This window comes from Harpia harpyja, chromosome 2 (genome assembly GCF_026419915.1).
Source record: "Harpia harpyja isolate bHarHar1 chromosome 2, bHarHar1 primary haplotype, whole genome shotgun sequence".
Taxonomy (NCBI): Eukaryota; Metazoa; Chordata; class Aves; order Accipitriformes; family Accipitridae; genus Harpia; species Harpia harpyja.
In genome coordinates, this window is record NC_068941.1 from 6,195,865 (window position 1) to 6,216,893 (window position 21,029).

The 21,029-nt window shown below is 36.1% G+C and overlaps 1 protein-coding gene across 2 annotated transcripts in view; it reads left to right on the top strand.

The window, feature by feature from the left end:
• The window catches only part of SYNPO2 (synaptopodin 2), a 98,772-nt gene extending 87,700 nt beyond the window's left edge, over nt 1-11,072 (top strand). For both annotated transcript variants that reach the window (XM_052814007.1, XM_052814015.1), the window contains one exon: nt 6,762-11,072. In XM_052814007.1, the coding sequence (XP_052669967.1) occupies nt 6,762-7,328 (567 nt within the window). In that variant the 3' untranslated portion in view covers nt 7,329-11,072. The remainder of the gene's footprint in view (nt 1-6,761) is intronic.
• The last annotated feature ends 9,957 nt before the right edge of the window (nt 11,073-21,029 follow it).

A 21,029-nucleotide genomic window follows, 5' to 3' on the forward strand; every position in this document is an offset into this window, starting at 1 on the left:
GGACTATTAAGGGTCCAACCTACTTTTGAAAACAGAACTCTTGACTTTTTTTGAAAATGTAACATATGTCTTGCTAATTGGTGAAAAGGCAGTTTCAGCTTGTAAACATATCAAGTTTTCACTTATTATGGAGATGTGCCACCTAAGACAGAAAGACAGTTACTGTGAAATAATTTCACTAAGTAGTATTTTGCATTCCCATTTGGTCTGTAAAATGAAAAATATCTTTCTGACTCTTGCCTTTAAAATTTGCACTATTTTATGAAACCAAGTATTGCCCTTTTTGTCTTTCAGCTTTTCTAAATTATCAAGAAATTTGAAATAGCAGTAAGTTCCAAATAACCAATTTTTCTGGACTGTTGATTTAGATATTGTTGAATCAAAGGTACACATTCATGCTCCTTCTACTTACATTAAATAGATCTATACATGCATACACCTTTTCTAAGTACAGTGTTTACATTCATTACATATATCCTGAAATAGTTTCTTTTGGAAGTAATATTACATTTGGTTTTGTTTATATTAATACACAGCTTAAAAATATCAAAGATGCTTGTGGTACAATAAATATTTGCTTCATTGACAAGCTTATAAATAGTTTGCATTTTTAAAAACAATGTTAACCTAAACCTAAAGTTTAATCTGTTTGCACAGACACCAAAGCCAGTCAGCAGCTGTTGTTAGGATTCTATGAATGCAATGGACAGCTCTGAACTGCCTTTCCTCTTCCTGACATCTAAGAATCAGTTTCCTTTCAATAACTATTGTAGAAAAGATCTTTCCCTCTGAAAATGTTCACACAAGGCAATGGAAAGTAACAAATTAATCACTGTATAGGGTTCTGGCTTGTTTTGCAGCATAACACTTTGAGTGCTGGTACGGTATTATAATGAATGTTTTACAGCAAGATTACAGTAATACGGTATGTAACAATGAAATAATTCTAGTAGCATATCACTCTTCTTTCCCTTCTCCCTGAATTTCTGGTAAGAATGGAAAATTTCTACCTCTCTTTTTATGATCTTCTTGTAGCCTAAGGGAGACAGAGGGTAGAATAATTATTCTCTATTTGCACTTCGTATTTCCCACTGTCTCACTTATGATCTGGGGTTTGTGCGCTCTTTTTAGTACATGCTTGTCAAAAGACATATCTCCAAGAATTAAAGATGAAGGGAAAATAAGAGAAAGTATCACCACGTCTGGCTGCTGCTGTCAAGTAAATGAATGATGAATTCTAGTGACTAAATGTTGCCTTAATTCCAAAGTTTGTGTTTGTTAGTTTGAAGGGGCTGAACACCAAAGTAGTCACAGAAATCAGTATATGAATATCAAATACAGATCTGCTTTGAATTTAGAAATATGCAGACCTAGACTTTCAGTCTAGGAACAACACTACCAATAATAAAACTTAACTGCAATGAAATCAAGGCAATATTGATCACCTCTCTGTTCCTGCATTTGAGATACACTTGTATTTTAGCAAAATCATGCTTTTCTACAAGTGCTTAAAAACTATTTGCCACAGAGTGTGAAAAAAAGTGTGATATTATATATTCTGAAGCCAAAGATTATTCAATTTCAGAATAAAGTTTGGGTAGATAGAAATATTCTATTTTTTAACTCAATAAATTATTGCAAAAGTATGTCACTATGCAATGTACAAAAACCTGCTGTGCAGAGTGCTGTTGGACTGCTTTTGTTACAACAGATACTACCATAACAATCTTAGCAGTCAGGCTTAGAGACTAAATTCCTCCTCCTTAAGGTAAACACTGAGGCATGAGGACATACTGCACATAACTGATGCATTTGCTATACTTCTTCCATGGGTGATGAAAGAAATTCAATAATTTTCTGTGAAACAGACATGAAAATTAGAAAAATATTTCCCTGAATCTAAAGGGTTATAAAAGCTTCAAGTTGCAGCCACTTTACAAAACTTAGCAGAATTGTTTCAGGCCAAAATGGATAACTAATTTTCCTAGATTTAGTAAAAATAAAATTAATACAAAATTTTGTTTCCTTCTCTCTGAGCTTATGGGAATGTACATGGTGATGAGAATTGCTATTTATTTTAGGAAGAATGTAATTCAAAATAACTAAGGCTCACTTTAGCCAAATATATTTTCACCTTCTTGGATCTTCTGAGTCTTCAAACCCTCTTCTGCCCACCTTCAGCATAGTTATGACGTTTTCTCTTTGGGAAATGTAGAGAATTCAACCAGCTGCTTCTATCAGTAGCCTCTTCCTTCAAAAATTATTGGTCCACTCTTCCTCTCCATCAAAAGCCAGCCAGCCAGACACAACATTATAACTGGAAGTTAGCAAGTAAGTGGGGCACTCTCTTAACTTTTCCTCAAGTTCCTTCAGACTCTTATGGTATGGACAAAGTTCTTCCCATATACTTCAGCCTTTTTGCAGGTAAATTATCTGGAACACTATTTGCCCTTGCAGATTTTGTCCTCTTACAATCCAAAAAGATAACCGTTAGTTAAAAACACACACTGTTCAGCCCTTCCTTCGTGGAAGGAAAGATTAATCCTTACTTTACCAAATCTAGAGGAAATAAATATGCAAGTTCACATTTTAGAATTTAACATTAAAACCCAGCCTATTATTCAGAACTGTATCTAAATACAAACTACCAAGTAAGAAAGGAGAAAAATCTGACTAATGTGGGAATATCAAAACAGGACCAAGTATGCTAAAGAACTGACTACAGATGAGAATCATCCAGCTGATAGTACCATAGTTTGACAGTTTGATCTTGCAGCAGGAACTTTGTTGCTGTGATTTGGATGTGGGCTGAACAATCATCCAGAAGGAAGTAATCATTTATTATCTTCAGTAATACAGATCTTACTGAATGTGTTCACCATACCCAATGTATCTAGTCTCCAAACAAGGTACTTAGCACCTAACAACGCAGTCCACTGGGACATTCTTTGGATAACCTGCTCCATTTTTCTGTCAGAATGAAGTCTCTCAGATGATGGCTATTAAGATTAAGTCTAGAAATGTTCATAAATATGCAAGATCCAGGAGACCAATGAAAAAAAATGCATAAACCACTCTGGCAAACTGAAGCCAGTGCTTTCAAATAGTACTTTGGCAAAATGGACAAGACTTGAAATAACTATTCTTATCTTGGGGTTCTGAGGTAGAAAAGGAGAATATTTATCTACTTTTAAGGAAATATTTTTTTCCAGATAAATTGGCACAATCTCTTACTGGCCAGGTAAATTTTTACAGTTGCTGCAGGTTACCTGTCAGTCTGTAAATAGAATTCCAACAGAAAAATTTATCACAGATGTTTTCATCTAATAGAGTGATCACTGGGTAATCCTATTCAGAGCCAAGGAAAGCCATCCTTACATAATGAAACGTTCTTCACCTCATAAGACAGTATGAACTATTTGGATTATTACCTAGTCATTTTATCCCCAAGAGTCTGACTAAAGTTAAAAAACAAAACAAAAAATGAATACAAGGAATTTTAGTATAACCAAGTTCATTCCCAAGGTACTACTGATGCTCCAGTTTGCTGACTGCATATCTTCCTGCCAAACAGAGACCCATGCTGCACGAAAGCTAATAAACCGTGTAGAATCTCATACCAAAATGGAGAAAAGATTTTTATTTGCCTATGAGACTAAAATCTTCCATATCCAAAGTATTTCACATAATTTGATTTTTTTTTTCATAAGGACCAGTTCAAAAGATATAATAATATTCTCCAGATTATCAGTATTTGAGATTCTGCTTTTTCTACAACAACCCTTACATGCCAAATTTATGATTTGCATGACATTACAGGTGCTGTGGATAGATATGATTTGAAGTGCAAACAGTTCTTCCAAATAAAGGACATAGGCGATTCTCAAGCCAGTAAAACACTCATCCCCAAATCTGGTTGTCAAAACTCTGTGCTCATTCCTGTATACTGTATTGTTTGATTCATACAGAGGTTTTTCTATGAGGTCATTTTAGCTCTCTTCTGCCAGTTCCCTTTCTTTGTCTTTTATGATAACACAGCTATCTGTAGAATAGTTTCCATCATCATAGAATAGTATCTTACTTTCCATTAATGATCTTGATTTTCTGTCTAATCTGATCTACCACCTGTACTAAAAAAATTTAGAACTCACCATAATAGGAATATTTAATTTTGTCTAGACTATTTCTGCTTTTACAAGGTAATCTTCTACCTTCATAACACAGTAGAAGGGCCCATTTTGTTAGACAAATAGTGAAATACACTTGATAACTCATCATTCTTTGTTGAAACTGCCAAAGAAAATTAGCTCCTGCTCCATCACTAATTGTTAGGCCAAAAAGATAATTCTGCAACTTGATGAACTCTGGAGTTTTTCTCTAAACATGGCAGACTAAACAGTATCTTCATCTAACTGTCTTGAAAAGTCACATATTTTATGCAACACTTCTTTTAACAGTATCATTTCCATTTGCATCTCTGGAATCCTACAAAGTACTCACAGGGCTTGGAAATGGAATCTCCATTAAATAAAGGGGAAATTTTCTGTCTACTCAGCATAGACAATGTTCTAGAACCCTCCTGAGAGCAGTTAACACAGGTAGACTAACTAGGTGGACCTGTTTGATCAACTTTTTCATCCCTCTGTACAATCTTGTCTTCTTAGTTTCATGGTTCAGGTTATCAGATTAATTTCTAATAGAAACTGTATCTCATTTCGCATACTTATTTTGATTTTGCACCTTTTAAAAATTTTTCTTGCCAATAATGTAAACAAAACGCACTAAGCAGGCTTGCTGAATAAGCTCTCTTGTGTGGATTCAGTGAAGAAAGAAATTGTGATACCTTAGAGGAAAGAGAACTATTCTGACAGGCCTATCTGGGTCTGCCACTCATTGGCCCCAAGCATGGTATATTACCTGGACTCTTATTTTCCAGGTAAGAAAAAGAGATCCCTCCCATCAGGTGAATGTATGGAGAAACTTTAATCCATTCTTGACAGTATATAACTTCATCTATGGGAAAAAAAGGTTCTGTATTTTCTTTCATTCACTTAACTTCCAAGTGGATAATCCTTGCTTTTTATATGCTACTATCTTAGAGTACTCAGTTGGGATCTGTCTATATGTGATGGTCTGATCAGCCACATTTTCATGTTTGATCATCTCAAGGTTTAAGTGAGGATTCTTAAAAATTAACAGAGCTAAGTTCCCCAAAATGAAGTATTTTTTTCTGGATAGAAGTAGAACCTCATGAAAATTCGCTATAAATACGTGGGGGTAGGATTAATAATGTTGGGGAGTTTCCTCTCTGGAACGGCAAACTGGAAGTAGGTGGTCATAGCTGAGAGGTGAAAAGATAGTCCTGTTATAAAGCATTAGTTGTGAAACTTGTCAAAACTCTCATTATGTAATCTGTGTGTCAGTCTACACTTTTTTTAAGAGATTCAGACTGAGCACCACCAAACTGACCAAAAATAATGAAATCAGTAGTCTGTTTCTCAGTTTCCATCTCTCATATACAAGGCTGATATTAAAATGTAACTTAAAAGCCTGTGTGAAGCAGAGGTCTTTTAAGTTTCTTAAATGCATCAAGATCCTGTGACAGAAAAGCCTATAAAACATGACATTTCTATGTGAATCTTTGCTAGATAAGCTATACCTTGTATGTTCAGATACCTGTCGGCTGGTATGTAGATCACACTCACAGTATTTTAAGTTTTGGAAGCTTATTAGGAAAAGTAACACAGGCCAATGCTGTTTGAATGAAATTCTAGCAAAGCCTCTGGCAAAAAAGCCTAGAATTTCACACCGGATTTCAGAATTAGAGGCATTTAAACCTCAGGATACGAATCAATGGGTGTAAATCAATGAATTTAGGAACCACATGTATAGAGACTACTCAGTAAGAACAATGTAATTTGTCTGTGTAACACAAAGAACATGTCTGGCTTGGGGAAAAGGCTGTACCTGTTTCGTACACTGCCAAATGACTGTTGCAGCAGAACCTTCTCGTGAACACAGTTTCTGTAAAGTGCTGCACTACTAAGAAGATTAGGATTTATCAAATATGAATGGATTGCTCATATAAATGGGTCGGAATGTACTGAAATTTTGAGGGCATTGCCTCTTAAAGAAGCCAGGTTTAAGTAGCATCATGTAGGGGTATTAAGTGAATGATTGCATTAACGTCTTTAATTTTTTGTGGTCATTTTTGTGCCCTGAAAAGTGAAAACTAGGATAAGTCTAATAATTTTAGAGTAAGAAATGCCTTTCTCAAAAGGAGATTGCCAAAGATATGTTCTCAGACAGATGTCCTAGACAGAGCCTGTTATCAAATATATTGGGCTGTGCCTGCATGTTAGAAAGAATCTTGTAAACACACACGGAACTGTCACAACATGACTTCCTTTTTCATTATTAAGAATGGTCTTTTCAGAACAAGGCACACTAGCTAAGTAGTGGAAAAGCTGCAGAGTTGCTAACATAATTGTACCTTTTCAGTAAAAGCCTGGCTTTGGTCTATTTACTTTCCTCAAAAATTCAATTTGCTCTTTGTTCCTGTTTCTTTCTCTGCCTCCTTTTTCATACCTGCTCTCTTTCCACTGAATTGAAGTATTAAAAAGTACCCATAGACATAAAAAGGGATTGCCAGGATGTCATGTGCTTTCAGGGTCTGTTGTTCCAGTTTGGAAGTGAAGAGAAGGGGTTTCCTTTTTTGTTGTTTAATAACTGTAACTGTATTTGGTATTTTGTTTTCCTAGGAAAGAAGCAGTGGACGCTCGTTATCACTTCCTGGGAGACCTTCTTCATTCATTTCTCGAGCCATGTCTCCTACTTCTCCTCTTACATTTCAGCCTGCCCCCGATTACTTCAGCAAGGCAGACACAGCAGCTGACAGGCCTGGCAAGAGACTGACTCCCTGGGAAGCAGCAGCAAGATCCCCTCTTGGCCTAGTGGATGAAGCTTTTGGGCCCCAAAATATGCAGGAATCCATTGCTGCTAACATAGTATCAGCTGCTCGCAGGAAAACACTTCCTGAGCCACCAGATGAATGGAAACAAAAAGTTTCTTACGAGCCTCCAGCCCCAAGTGGTAGTGTAGCTTTATTAGGAGGGAAGCAATCAGGTATTGTATCACCCCCCAAAAGCTCTCTCTCTGCCCCAAGTGCCACCACGCAGGCTGGCTCTCAGCTGCAGTATGCCTACTGCAGTCAACGGTCCAGAACAGATCCTGATATAATGTCCATGGATTCCAGGTCTGACTATTGTTTGTCAACAGCTGATTCAAACTACAATCCACAGCCAAGGGGATGGAGGCGTCCAACATGAGCGCTGAAGGGCCTGGCATATTTTCCCTTCTTCCAGCTTTACAAGCCTTAGATTTGAGTTGGAGAAGGAAAGTTTCTTGCTGGCCTGACGATCTCTGAACTAAAGAAATGAGGAGGCAAAATTGAACGGAGCACAGTTTTCACATGACTGCAGGGCTAGCAGCCTCTAGAATAGACTTAGTTTTACACCTAACCTAAGATTGTTCTGTTCATCAAAAGGCAAAAATACACATTTCTTGGGGGGAGGGGTGCAATTAAAGTGGGGCAACCACCGTGCTCGATACAAAAATCTAGAAAGTATGTAGATGGAGACAGTACAAGTGCTTGCAGTTAAGTTAATGTGAAAAAAAAAAAGGTAAATACGGGCATTTTAAAGGCAAGAAGTATTTTACAGGATCTTGTAGATTTTCTGGGTATGTTTGACATCTGAATTCCAAGGTACTAGATATAACCAGACTTGGGAAAGTTCCAATGGAAGTGGAATACTTGGAAGCGCTGGCTTATTTGCCATATGTTTTCTTTACTGCATTTTTAAAATGAGCTAAGAAAGTAAATCGATAAATATTTTTACTGTGACAACAGTTAAAATACACCTGTGGTCATGGTACCTGAATCCCTACAACACGTAGATACATGCGATGGATTTCAAGACAGTTTCAATGAAGTTTTACGTATTGTAATTAATCAAATCATCTGAACACAACAGGAAGGAAGGTGTTATTAATAGAGATCAGTACCATGATACTTGAACAACAAAAAGGATGAGGAAAGTATTTAGAGTGTATTTAAACTGGATTGCAAGTTAATTTTGTAATAAACTATCGAACAAGTCAGAGGCTGAACAGCCTTTGTTTCTCTGTGAAATGCACTACTTGCTGAACATTAACTGCCAGAGTGTCTGGTAATCTGACTGGCTGGGCAGTTATTCTTAGTATCTAGGTAGCTCAATGTTTAGAAAGCTTTTGATTTGTATTCTCAGTTTGGAAGACATAGATAAGTTGTTTATCAAGAACAATACCTGTTCTACATAGAAATTGGTATGTGAAAGAAGGTTTATGACATGTGTTACATGGTATGAGTCTAGTACAAGTAGCATATATTTGGATGTTTGGTTACAATTAAACTATCTTGATGGATCTGAAGAGATGGTAAATAATTTTTGCTGGTGATACATATCTTGCATTTACAGCTTATTTAAACAATAGAAATATGTGGCTAAAAATATATGTATTGAAAGCTTATTGGGTAGTTTAGATGTTGCTAAAGCATTAAATGAACACCCCAAGTATTACAAAGTGCTCTGCATCCTCCTCATTTTGTGGGGCATTCTTCAAGGATCTGTCAAGCACAGTCAACTAAAATTACTGCAGAAGCACTGTTAACTATCCTTAGTTTCAGTAAGGTTGTCAACTGTGAGTAAAGTGATTAGATTAGAAAGAACTAAAACATATATGCAGTAAGAAAGAACATACTACAGAACATTCCCATCTGCAAAGAATTTTCCATTATAGCAATTATATGATATAATTCATATAAAGGAAAGAGGAAAATTAAACCCAAGCTGGAACTTCCAGTAAGAGCAAATAATTACATGAAAAATATACCTTTAATGAGTTTAAGTTGGCAGTAATTCTCTAGTCAAACAGAAGTCTCCCTGAAATCAACTGATCCTTTTGACCAAGCAGGAAATGAAGACATGGGAGTTGTAAACCTTTAAACTAGGATCATATTGCTATAGCACCTTACAAATTTATTTCACAAAATATGAATTTGCAAAGAAAAGATGATTTAGAGAAATTGCATGAACAAGGCTGCCATGATATGCCTGAAAATGAGCTTTGCACCTCAGAGTCATCCACACACATAATCAGAGTAAATTTTCCTGCCACACAGGCGAAAAATACATTCTTCTCTGCAGAGACCCATAATCTCCCCTCTTGTCATGACTGGGAATATTTCCACTGAAACCAATGGGACTGTGGTGGTCCCCTTAAGGGCTTGTCTTTGGATCCAGGCCTATCTCCCTGGAAGTACATGTCAAGTTTTCACTTAATTTCAGTGAAACTATAATTCAAAGTGAAATTAAGTGAAATTTATAATTCAGAGTCATCAAGGCCTTAACTATTCAATAAATACTAATGCATGTGTATTTCACAGAAGGCCTACATTCTGAAAATTACATAATACTTACATATTTTTCTGAACTGTGGTCCATATTACAATGATTCCCTGTATCCAAGTGAAGTTCAGGTTTCTGTTTTGAACCGTATCCTTTACACTGTTAAACAGGAAACCAGATTAATGAGTTTGCAGCAAGGCATATTTTTACCCAATACAATTATTTTAATTCTCAGAGTCAGATACCTAACTTGAATTCTCATTTAAACTAATGTTGTAATTCTAAGGTAATACATCTACCAGAAGGAAATGTGTGCTTAATGTTAAGGTACGTGCAATTAAAAATTGCCAAAAGGATTTTTAAAGTTTGATATGACAAAAAAAGTTATGATACAAAGTGATATTAAAAAGGCTTTAATGCTGTGATCACATAGCAATACAGAAAAACATACTCTACGATCAAGCTCTAACACTCCCCCCCCAAAATGTAACAAACATGTAAGAATGGCAGAATCAGAGAGTTTCAGACAGAATCACTGACTTTCTGTCAATGTCCCAAGAAAAACAAAGTGTAGCCTTATAATTTTCTTCTCTTCACAAGAAGGAATTCATCATTAAGTACTTTTGTGAACTTGAGAATTACTGATGTTGAGTTTCATGTGGCTTTGTATCTTATCGTAGATAAACTTGGGTGTTTAACATGATCTGCTACAGATTTTTTTCTCCTCCTGCTGAGAATTTACTAGCTCTCTTTCCCATATGGATTCTCTCATATCTAATAAGTAATGAGTTCACACTGCAGCATTTCCCTCAATAGCAACGCTGGTAAGCATATCTGTCCTCCACCCAGCCATCTATTTTTACAAAGTCTGTGGGCAATGGATTGTTTCTGAGATCTATTCCACTGCCACACAGAAATGAAACATATGAACACTTTCAAAGTTATTAATGAGAGGACAGACATACACACAGGCATGCAGATAGATCACATAGACTTGTTTACAAAGGAAATCAGGCTAAAACCAGATTGAGACAACGTACTGATTTTGATGGAAGCAGCAGGCCCAGACTACTAAATGAAATATCAATGCATACAGAGCTTTATGAAGAACCACACAGCATTTTTCACTTTCTATTCTTCACCCTATTCCTCCACTAGCAAAGCATCTTTCTATCAAATAGTTGTGACTGCTGTGCGTGAGTTCTGAATATATTAATGCAAGTATTTCTTACATTTGTTTTTGAATGCACAGATCTGTTCAGTAAATGTGAGGAAAAAATTCTCTTGAGATTTTAAATACGTTGGTTTTGTGTTCACCCTCAGAGGTGTCTTTGTTAATATGCAGAGTATTTGAATACACAATATAATTTAGAAAATTTAGTTTCTTTAGTTAAGTTAGATGATGATGTTCACAACTCTTTTTCATAATTTGTTTTCATTTTGGTTTGCTTTAACACAACCAAATATCTATTCACATTGCATTTCTGCCTAGTATCAAAAGACTGTATTATCTTTATAAAAGGCTTTTCACTTCTAAAGACTTTTTGCTCACTGCAAAGGACACTTTATTTGAGAGTGCATGCCAGAGATGTAAATTGTATCATTTAATAAAGTGATTTGACTTGACAGATGAGAAACACAATTTTGTTTTCCCTAAATTCTTGCCTGTTTGTTTAAATAATCTGAACCCAAGTAAAGCCTAATCTCTTTTTTCTGCACCATTTTTAGATTCACTGACTTTGCCTGTCAGTGACCTCGTGCTGATGTGAGCTTCTAGAAGCTTAAATCAACAACAGGTCAAATGGCAACTTGTCAAATTCAGCAGAATTTCATTTTGATGCTGATTAAGCAGAAGAGGGAAACGCAGTGAAGCACAATCTACCCAGGTAAAATAATATGGTCAGAGCAGTTTTTATTGTTCGAACATTTTCATCCCCACCATAAAAACCTGCAACTAACATCTACTTAACTACAATTACTTGTCTACCTTACATGCATCTAAACCTCTGTTTACTTCCTGTAGGTTTGTTCATAAGGGCTCCATTTCTCTGTTCTCCTGTTTTTTATTCTTAATTGAAACATGCTATTTAAAGAAGAAATAAATATTGAGAATAAATTGTGAACCCAGTCTTCACACTATTCAGTCTATTTGGGTAAATAGTTTTTAAGGAAATAAGGACAGCACGTACAATCTATCTGTGAAAAGCCAGATCAAATTTTCACTCTTTATGTGAAATGAATCACAGAGCAGTTTTTGCATTTGTAAAGCAAGCAGGATTTTGCCCCCTATACAAGAAAAATGACTGATGCATGTAAAACTTGGGGAAATGATAAAGCTTGACAATAGCATTTTAATAGCTTTGCTCTACGAAGGGTTTACAAGGTTATAAAAGACTCAGTAATATTCCTTTTCATGGTAACATTTTCATTCTTCTTTGGTAAGTTCTTAAATACATCATAAAGAAAAAAGCATAAGCCAGATTCACAGTTTAACATAACTCCCTTGACTTCAGTAATTTGCAACAGATTAAAAATCTCACTACACAGGCAAACAGTCATTGGTTTTGTATGATGTTTTACCCTCCAGAGAATGTACTTTGGGTTTCTTGAAATGCCCTAGATTTTTTGGTGCATTCATCAACATTTAAGAGCATTTAAAATGACTACAGTGTAGCAGACTGCTCCATTACTGAATGTGAGTCTGGTGGAATGAATATTTGGTGCAATGAGTGATTTTAAATTCCTCAAATTGAACATTATTGCTTTTAAATTGTTCACTGGATATATTGTTGGATTTTAAAAAGAAGTCTTGTGCTGCTGCTGAGACACAAGCAGTGCTCAATATGCTGTAAAATGTTCGGTGTTTGTTCACGCATTTTCAATCCTAAAAAAAGGACTTAAGTATTTTATATCCAAAACAAGATGACCCCAGGAGTGTTTGTGTGCATGCACACCTAAGCTTTTTTTTTTTTTTCCTGGAGAAAGAAGGGTAATGGTTAATTAATAGATGTTAACGGAGAAGTAGGAGAACATACTGTGCTGCGATACAGTCCAAATACACTTGGAATGTTACAATGTAAGTGACACACATATAGAAAAGGTGTTGATAAACCCGTAGCTATTAATAGTACCTAGATCTATTCTCATCTTTAAAGTAAATCAAAACCTGAGGATAATTTTGTCTAAATAGTGCAGAGATTCATGACTTATTTCTTCCCTATAAATAAAGAAACATAAGGAAAGATATGCTAATTGCTGGTAAAATAATTTTGTATATTGTAAACAATAATTTTAAGCAGGCTGTAGACAAGCAGAATTTGCCCAAGGCAAAAATGGAAAATAAGAAGCGTTGCAGCATTCAGAATCAGAATAATAGATGCCTTGGTATCTTTTCCCAGCATGCACAACCTCATGGGACTATGGCAGTTATAAAACAACTGCCACATTTCAATTTTATTAACAATTTGCTAAGCCATCTTAGTTTTAATCAGTCACTTCCTGTTAATAAGGGATGCACTTGAGTTTAATGTAAGAAAATCAGTAATTTTTGAAAATAAGAATCAACATAAAGTCAGCATATGCTCAACTCTATGGTATTCTTAATCATTTTTTCTAACAGAAAAGCTTATAAGAATAAACAGCATACAGCATTTTTGATCAGGTGCTCATCAGCTACTCTGATTTTCAGGTCTGTTCAAGACAGTATTTACAGTTAAATGCAAATCTCCTGCCTATTAAATAGTTTGTATATTGGAACATGGAGCTTAAACTGAAGCTCTCTGGTGAATTACCTGCATGCACAAAAGAATAATCTCAGATGCCTTTTTTTTAAAAGATGAGAAACAAATAGACAACTTTTCTAGTTTCCAAGAAATTCCCTGCTATGGATCCACAAAAATTCACATCTTATGTGAAAGTTCAAAATTATTTTCTCCACTACTTTTGTGGAGTTCTCCACCATTCTTTACTTCCTCTGGCAGTTTAAAACTCCAAGAGATTTTCTATGTGGTAGTAAAATAAAATAAAAAGATCAGTGTAGAAATGAATAAATCTACCTACTGAATCAGTATGCCCTGAGAAAAAATGCAGTTCAAAGAAAGACCAAGAACAGAACAACAAGGCAAAAATCCTTTGACCACATGCTCCTTTGACCAGGAGCAAAATCCTGATCCCAGCTAAGTCAACGGGAGCTTTACTAATTTACCACTTATGTCAGCAGGGCAAGGATTTCACCTCACACAGAAATGTGCAGGACCGCAAAATACAACTGGTCATGAATTCACAAGCACTGAACTGGTGTCAGCGGTTCTGTAGTATTTTGAAGCCTGTAGTTTTAAAAAATGTGACTGGCAAAACAATAAGGCATTAATCAGATTTTCTAACATCATCTTCTGTTAGGAACTTGCTCTTTTCAATGTGCAGAAGTAGGGATAGTTATCTCAGTTAGGACTCAAGTTACTGTCTTGGCCCCCTGTGTAATCAATGTGGAGAGAAAGAAATTAACTCCATCCCCAAATAAATGCCTAAAATAGGTGGACTGGATACTAAGTCTATAGGATATTTGGACAGAGGAGGAGCAAAGAGTTTTTGACAATGTGCAGAGTGCCGGAAGATAGGTGATTATACATTTCCCTCTCTCTCCCTCCTTCTACATATACAGGTATCTCTTCAGTACAAGTATTGCAAAATCCTTGGCATGTAAATTATTTCTAAAAAAGGCTGAAGCTATTATGGGAAGTGAAATTTTAATTTTGGTCCCATTAGGATAACTACATGGTTAAGTTCCAAGCAACTCTTCATTAAGCTAGATACTAAAATAAAAAGACAACCTAGCAGACAAAGAAACAGAATACATGTCTCTGTTTCTAGACCTGAAGTGTTTTTTGTGTTACAGTATATCCTGGTACAATGAATTCTGAGAGGACTTAATAGCTCTGAAACCATGCTGCCTGGGCATGCAATGCCAGCTCAGTCTCAGAAGCTGTATAACCATGTTGATGCAGTGCTGCACCTGAATTTGCTCCTCATCTAGGCAGACTTGATCTGGTATGAGAAATGAAGTCCCAGGACTCCAAATATATACTTATGCCACTCCAAACTCATCTAGGTTTGCAGAGGTCAGAGTGGATAGTTTTGTACTTGTGACATGGATCATCAACAAACCAGATAATCCATCCAAGTATAGCGAAGAGATGATTGTTGTTATTTTGGAAGCCATAAAGGTCTTGGACTTTAGATACTTTTTCAATATCAACATTGAGGTTTCTCAAAGGAACAGATCATTAGTCATCTCTTCCTGTGTTTTAATAAGCTGATATTTACCCTGGCAGAATTAGATACAGATCACTGTGTTTTGGATGTGTATTACTGGAGTTAGATGTGACTCCTCTGTATTTAATCTCAAATGAATAGCAGTATAAATACAGGTTTGGATGGCAGCTGGTAGATGTCTGGATGGATAACATTCAGACAGTAGCAACAGTAGCTTTATTTTTCCTTGTGACCTTTATAATAGTTTCTACTCCTTTGAATGCTCTGCCATAAACTGTGTATCAGAGGGCAGAGTACATGAAAGTGCTTTAGGACTAAATTCTCAACTACAGTGAGGATTAAGGGCATTTCCAAGGTACATTGTAACTTTTTTTCCCAGTTATTAATTTGACTGTGTCTTACTTTGATATTTATTACTTTCCCCTGTTCTCAGTTTTTGCCATTATTCATGATCTCCCCTTCAGACACGCTAGTGTGTAGGAGATGCATTATATTTTTTGACAAAGCATATATGCCTCCTGAAAAACCATAGTTAAGCCAAACAGGTAGTGCATTATAATGAACACTCACCTACATATACACAGAATGCTCACAGACCACAGAAGATGAGATAGGCAGAGAGCAAGAGGGACCCCCCCCCCCCCCAAGAAATCATGTGTTAACAATAAAGAAGAAAAATACTATTATATTAGACTGTAGGATATGGTAGGTTTCCATGCTTCTATTTCCCCTCTGCATTTTAGGGACTGGTGCAATCTGTGGAACACATGACTCTGGTCCCTGTCACCCAATGTCTAGCACAGACAGAAAGACAGCTAAGGGAATACAAGAAAACAGGGCTAAAACAAGTTAGTAGGCAAATAGTGCTAAGCCGTATTCTAAACAGACTTGCTATTCCATGATGTTTTTCTGCCACTGGAGACTTCATGCCCTGACCAAGTCATACTGGCATATCACGCCAGTAAAAACATAAAATCAAAGAGACTATATTTATTTTTTATCCTCTTTTATGAAAGAGCTAAGCAGACTAGCATGTTATGGACACTCAGCAATGTGAAGACCCTACACAGTCCTGTACTTAGCTGCAATAACTAAACTGGCTAGTGAATTTAATTTATTTTCTGCTAAAAGATGGTCAATTTGGCACTAACACTTCAAACTTACTTATGGAATATTACCATGTTTTTCTCTTTCAAGTTTTTCCAAAACTTGAGCTGTGTTGTTTGGTTGGGCTAGGCTGTAGCTGTCAGATGCTTCTGTTTCCTTAGTTGAAAAAATTCACAAAATTCAGGCTGGCTGAATTGCTAAGTCAGTATCCATGAACAGTGATATCTAAAGTTATTTGCAAATCTTCATTACCAGTAAAATCTAATCTTTGTTAATGGCTGAGGAAGGGGAAGATCCTGAAGTGCACAACTACTGACAAAGCGATTGCCTTTTTCAAAACTCAAATTCCTGAAGAAATATTTAGGCTATTCTTTCAGTATCCAACTTTCAAGCCCAAAACAAGATAAGCACTTTAACTAAGTCTAGTGCTGTCCAATACAGGGCAATGGTACACAATCCGTATAAGCTAATATACTATATGCTCTCCCTGACAAGGCCTCTATTTCAATAGAGAAGGTATGGTGCAGTTAAAGGAGATTGTGGGGACACCAGACGCCAAACAATGTAATTACCAGCCAGCCCACATATATGCTGCAGCAGAAGTGGAACTCAAATGCCATAAAACTTTACAGTTTGAGCTCAATAAGATGATATAGGAGGTATTCATACAGCACTATTTAATGACTACCACACAGATACTAGCTAATTATTCCTGACCTCAACACCATGGGGTGGATAGATGTCATTATCTCATCTTACAAATGGAAGAAAATATGACAATGAAAGAACACGTGAATTGCCCAAGGCTGTTGAGACAATGGTAACAATGGACTTCAACACAGGCATTCCTGGCTCTTACCTTCACCTGTAATCCACTAACTATTTATAAGACTAGTGCATACTTAACAACCAGCACAATTACATTCTTACAGTTCAGAAAAGAAATAGCAAGGAAGCTCCAAATCCTTTGAAGAAACAATCTAGTAATTCAAGAGACTGATCAAGTTATGGCCAAGTCTGCCAGGCAAAACTCACCAAATTCTATGACAGACAATGTAAGGCTTTGGAGTTGTTTACTGATAGTAACCGTAGCAGAGTGAATAGGGATTAACCTCAAGGGCAGTAGAGGGATTAGTTTAAAAAATCAGAAGAAATAAAAGGGGAATCTGCATTTGTCTTATCATAATGGAAGCACCTGTCCTCTCCCATGTCACCACACTCACCACACTAGTCTCACTTAAAGTCTATAATAAAGCAAACAAACCCCATCCAAATTAACAGAATCTTTGAGTTTCCCCATAAGGCACTGCCAAATCATCACTGGCAATGTCTTCAGTCTTAAATAATTAAGACTCAGATGGTCCTGATGATGTCTGTTACTAAGGAGCACACGTTTTTTTGTATCTATCCTAACAGTAAAATGTGCACTCAGCTGCTGCCAAAGTGCTCAACTGTGCCACTAAAGAGAAAAGAACGGCACAGCCATATTCAAAGGCACCAAATGAAGGCATGTTTATGTCAGGAGTCTCTTCCATTAACCTTGGAAGAAGGTGACATACATGAAAAATTATGTCACTGTAGATGGTGTAAGAGTTTCTTCTGTGACTCCTTGAAAACTGCTTTAACAAGAAGTTGCATGCTTAATTTAAAAATGAGTGAGTAAAACTTGTCAAACTTGCCACTTCTTTCTCAACAAAGCGGAGTTAACAGCCTCTGCTTCTAAACAGGTGGCATAATAATAAGTGTAGATAAAATCAGTTTGCTGGCAGAGTATTTTTATAAACAAAAAGCTTAAAGAAAAAATCTGTTCTAATAAATTAGCAATGCTAGTTCCTGGAAACAGAAATCTTCTGGAAAGAAGAGACAGAAAGTACATGAATGGAAAACACCACACCCATTGCTAATGAATCTTCCTTAAAAGCAAAGCGGCAAGGAACAGCCTTAGGATAACTAACAAATGTATAGTAAGTTTATGTGAATACATGTCTACAAACTCCAGCCACTGAAGACACAACATAAAATATCAGCCATTTCTGTTCAAGATACTAAGAGTAAGTGGCACAACATAGTCTGGAGAAAGAGAAGGAAGTTGGCATAATTAAAATGCGTTACGTGGACTGTCAAAGATTGTGCAGACTTTGGTGTTTGCAGTTTCCTTGCCATGCATGCCCAAGTTATCTTCCACTTCCAAACAGGATAATGACAGTATTATATAGCTGTTTATTTTAATTTCATTTCTAACAGTAAATACTATACAGGGAAAAAAGCAAAAACATTGTGTCTGTCCTCCCTATTGCTCATCCATGCCTCTTCTTTCCTATGGCTAGAGATCATGGCTATTTGTTCTAAATCAAATATCATAGCAACAAGATAAATATTTCCTTAGGAAAAATACTTTCAGCCTTTGTATTTATGTGTGTACTGTCTATATTATACATACCTTTTTTTCCTAGTGAAATGATGTTGAATAGCATCTGTCAGAGTTCAGATGAAAGGAAGTCCACATTTCTGGGGAAATAAGCTTTACACTCCTAGTTTTCCATTCAAAAATGCCCTAAGTCCTGCACCAATGACTTTGATTCTTGCAGTGTATTTTTTGAGGGGGATGGAACTATAAAGACAACTTGAAGTTCCAGACCTTTGCATTCAATAGTTTCTTGTTCCTTTTAGTTCTGTTCACTATCCTAAGTGAAAGAGGAATTTGAAAAAGTAAATAATCTGCAAATGCTGGCAGTTTCTATTTGATTTGACAGATAAGCTTTATCTGAATTAAGGCGTATAAAAGCGTTGGTACAGCAAGTGTTATTCCACTGGGCACAACGCCCACATTCAGCGTAGCTAAAGTAATGGAGAAATCAGTCAGTAAAGTAAAACACAGAAGTATAATTCCATGATGCATTCCCATATAGCGTAAGGAGTTTTCATTCCACATCTGTAGGATATCAAGAATGAGAATGCAAAATATCTATGGCATGGTTGGACTCCTGTAAAGTGGAAAATATGAGATGGTAGGAGTTTTGTTTTCTGATAATCATCTAACAGGCCCATTAGTCGTGGAATGTTTCTAAACTAAGTGAATCTGTGAAGGAAGAAATAAGAGCAACAACATCAAGAGGGAATAAAGCATGTTTCAAGAGTGAAATAGTGCTTCTCCTGTTTTAAAATATTTCTTCTTGCAGCCATCTATGGATCAAAATTTGGTCTTTGATTCTCTGTGTTTAAGAGTCATGTACTTGAATTCACAATTATTTGGATGCAGTAAATTACTTTTTTTAAAATTTTAAAAGGGCAGACTGATCATGGTGTAATCTGGATGTAGTAATCCAGCAAGTATTACTTCCAATGTTGTTGCTCATACTTAGTAAAGAATAGTATCTAACCTATTGTACACCTTCTAAAAATACTGTAAAATACATACTTACTATGGCAGTCTGCTCCCTGGGGGGTCTTTTGTGCATGACTCTAATAACAGCTCAAGGAAAAAATGGCAGAAATGCCAAGACTGAATCAAAAACTGAGAAATTATCCCCAAAACAACTGCACAGTAGTATAGTAGATGTGCTCTACACAATGAAAACTACTGCAATATTTTGCACTTCATAGGAGTCAAATTGAAAGGTATATTTGGGGTGTATCATATAGTAACACTTCTTCAGTTGTGATGTGTTGCAGTTTTAAAGTTTATACTTGCTTAAGCTAATGATACAGCATTCAATTTCATGTAATGAGGTTAGTATTGACAAGCAGAGCCTTTTAAAGTCATTTGGGAACAATGTTAAAACTTTTGAAAGATAAGGTCATGACACATCTTGGTGACACAGCAACAAAGAAATGGTACTTCTAATTCAGTACTTTTATGCTAACTTTACAAAAGCAACATCTGCTCAGCTACAGGATTTCTACATTTCAGCCATGAAGTATTCCAATTAACTTAGAAGTTAATGGGATCACCAGAAAATACCTCAACACTGGAAATGTCACAAAGTAGAACAGCAACATCATCAGTACCATTTAGTGAAAATTCACTAAAGATGGTTGCTAATGATTTGCACCACTGAGTGCAGAAATTGGTTCCCTACATGTGAGAGAGAAAAAAAAAAGCCCAAATATTAAATTTGATTTTTTTTTTTTTTATGTTGACAACAATGGTGTTGAATCTTTTTCAAGTTGGCCTTTAGTTTCTGAAAGAAGAATCTCTATTTTCACATGGAGACCGCTTTGGTGGTGGGCGAAGGCATATCTTTTTCCTCAGCAAAATTAACTGTGACAAGACAGAAACTCTTAAGCTTCTTTGATAATGAAAACACCAAATGGAAAACAAGTTCAGCCAGGCTATAACTTCAAAAATGGGGTCTACATCTCATTTCTGATTCTGGAAAAAAAACACAAAACCAACAGACCCTACTTCTTCTCTGCTAATACTGAGTCTGCCTATGCAAAAACACCTTGGGAAGAACCTTCACAAATGCCAGAGGCAGACTTAGAGCTTTAGAAGTGTCACCTTACTAGTAAATAATTATTCTGCTACTTTATTAAACAAATAGTCTCTGAAAGCTTTTAAAACACATCCAGGCGCCCCTGCTTCAGAAGCCTGGATGTTAACCAACACTCAATACCTATAACGTCAGCAAATATTGCATGGTTGCAAAAGGAACATGACTTGCTTTGGTCACATGATTGTCAGCTGAAGATGACCAGAAAGTTTATTTAGATGACTCCTTAATTTTTGCTACCTCCACTACATAAGGCTTTCATTTCTCACCACAAAATTGAAGAGGGCAGCAGAAAAGCTTGATTCTTAACTACTTCATTGTCTGAATGAAATTAACGTATTTTGCCCTAAAACTTCTGGTCTTTTTTGTATTGTATATTTATTTTCCAAAATATAACATGTGCTCTTCCACAACACCAATGTAAATTCATCTCTCTTCAGAGGCCAAATAAGAACTAATTTTCCATGTACAACTAATCTTGAATTCATTTCTTACATATACTTCAAAAGAAAATTCAACCTGTCCTGAGGGTGAATTTTCCTCAGACCTCTTCATTGGAGAAGACTGACCTCTAGATATAGGATCTGTTCCCTGAGGATCATCTGCAATCAGCCTTTAACTTGCTATCTCAGTCTTCCCAATTAATGTCCTGAATAAAAAGAAATAGCCAGTTACTGGTCCAAGTTTGTGGTTTTGTAACCAGTAATCTCCG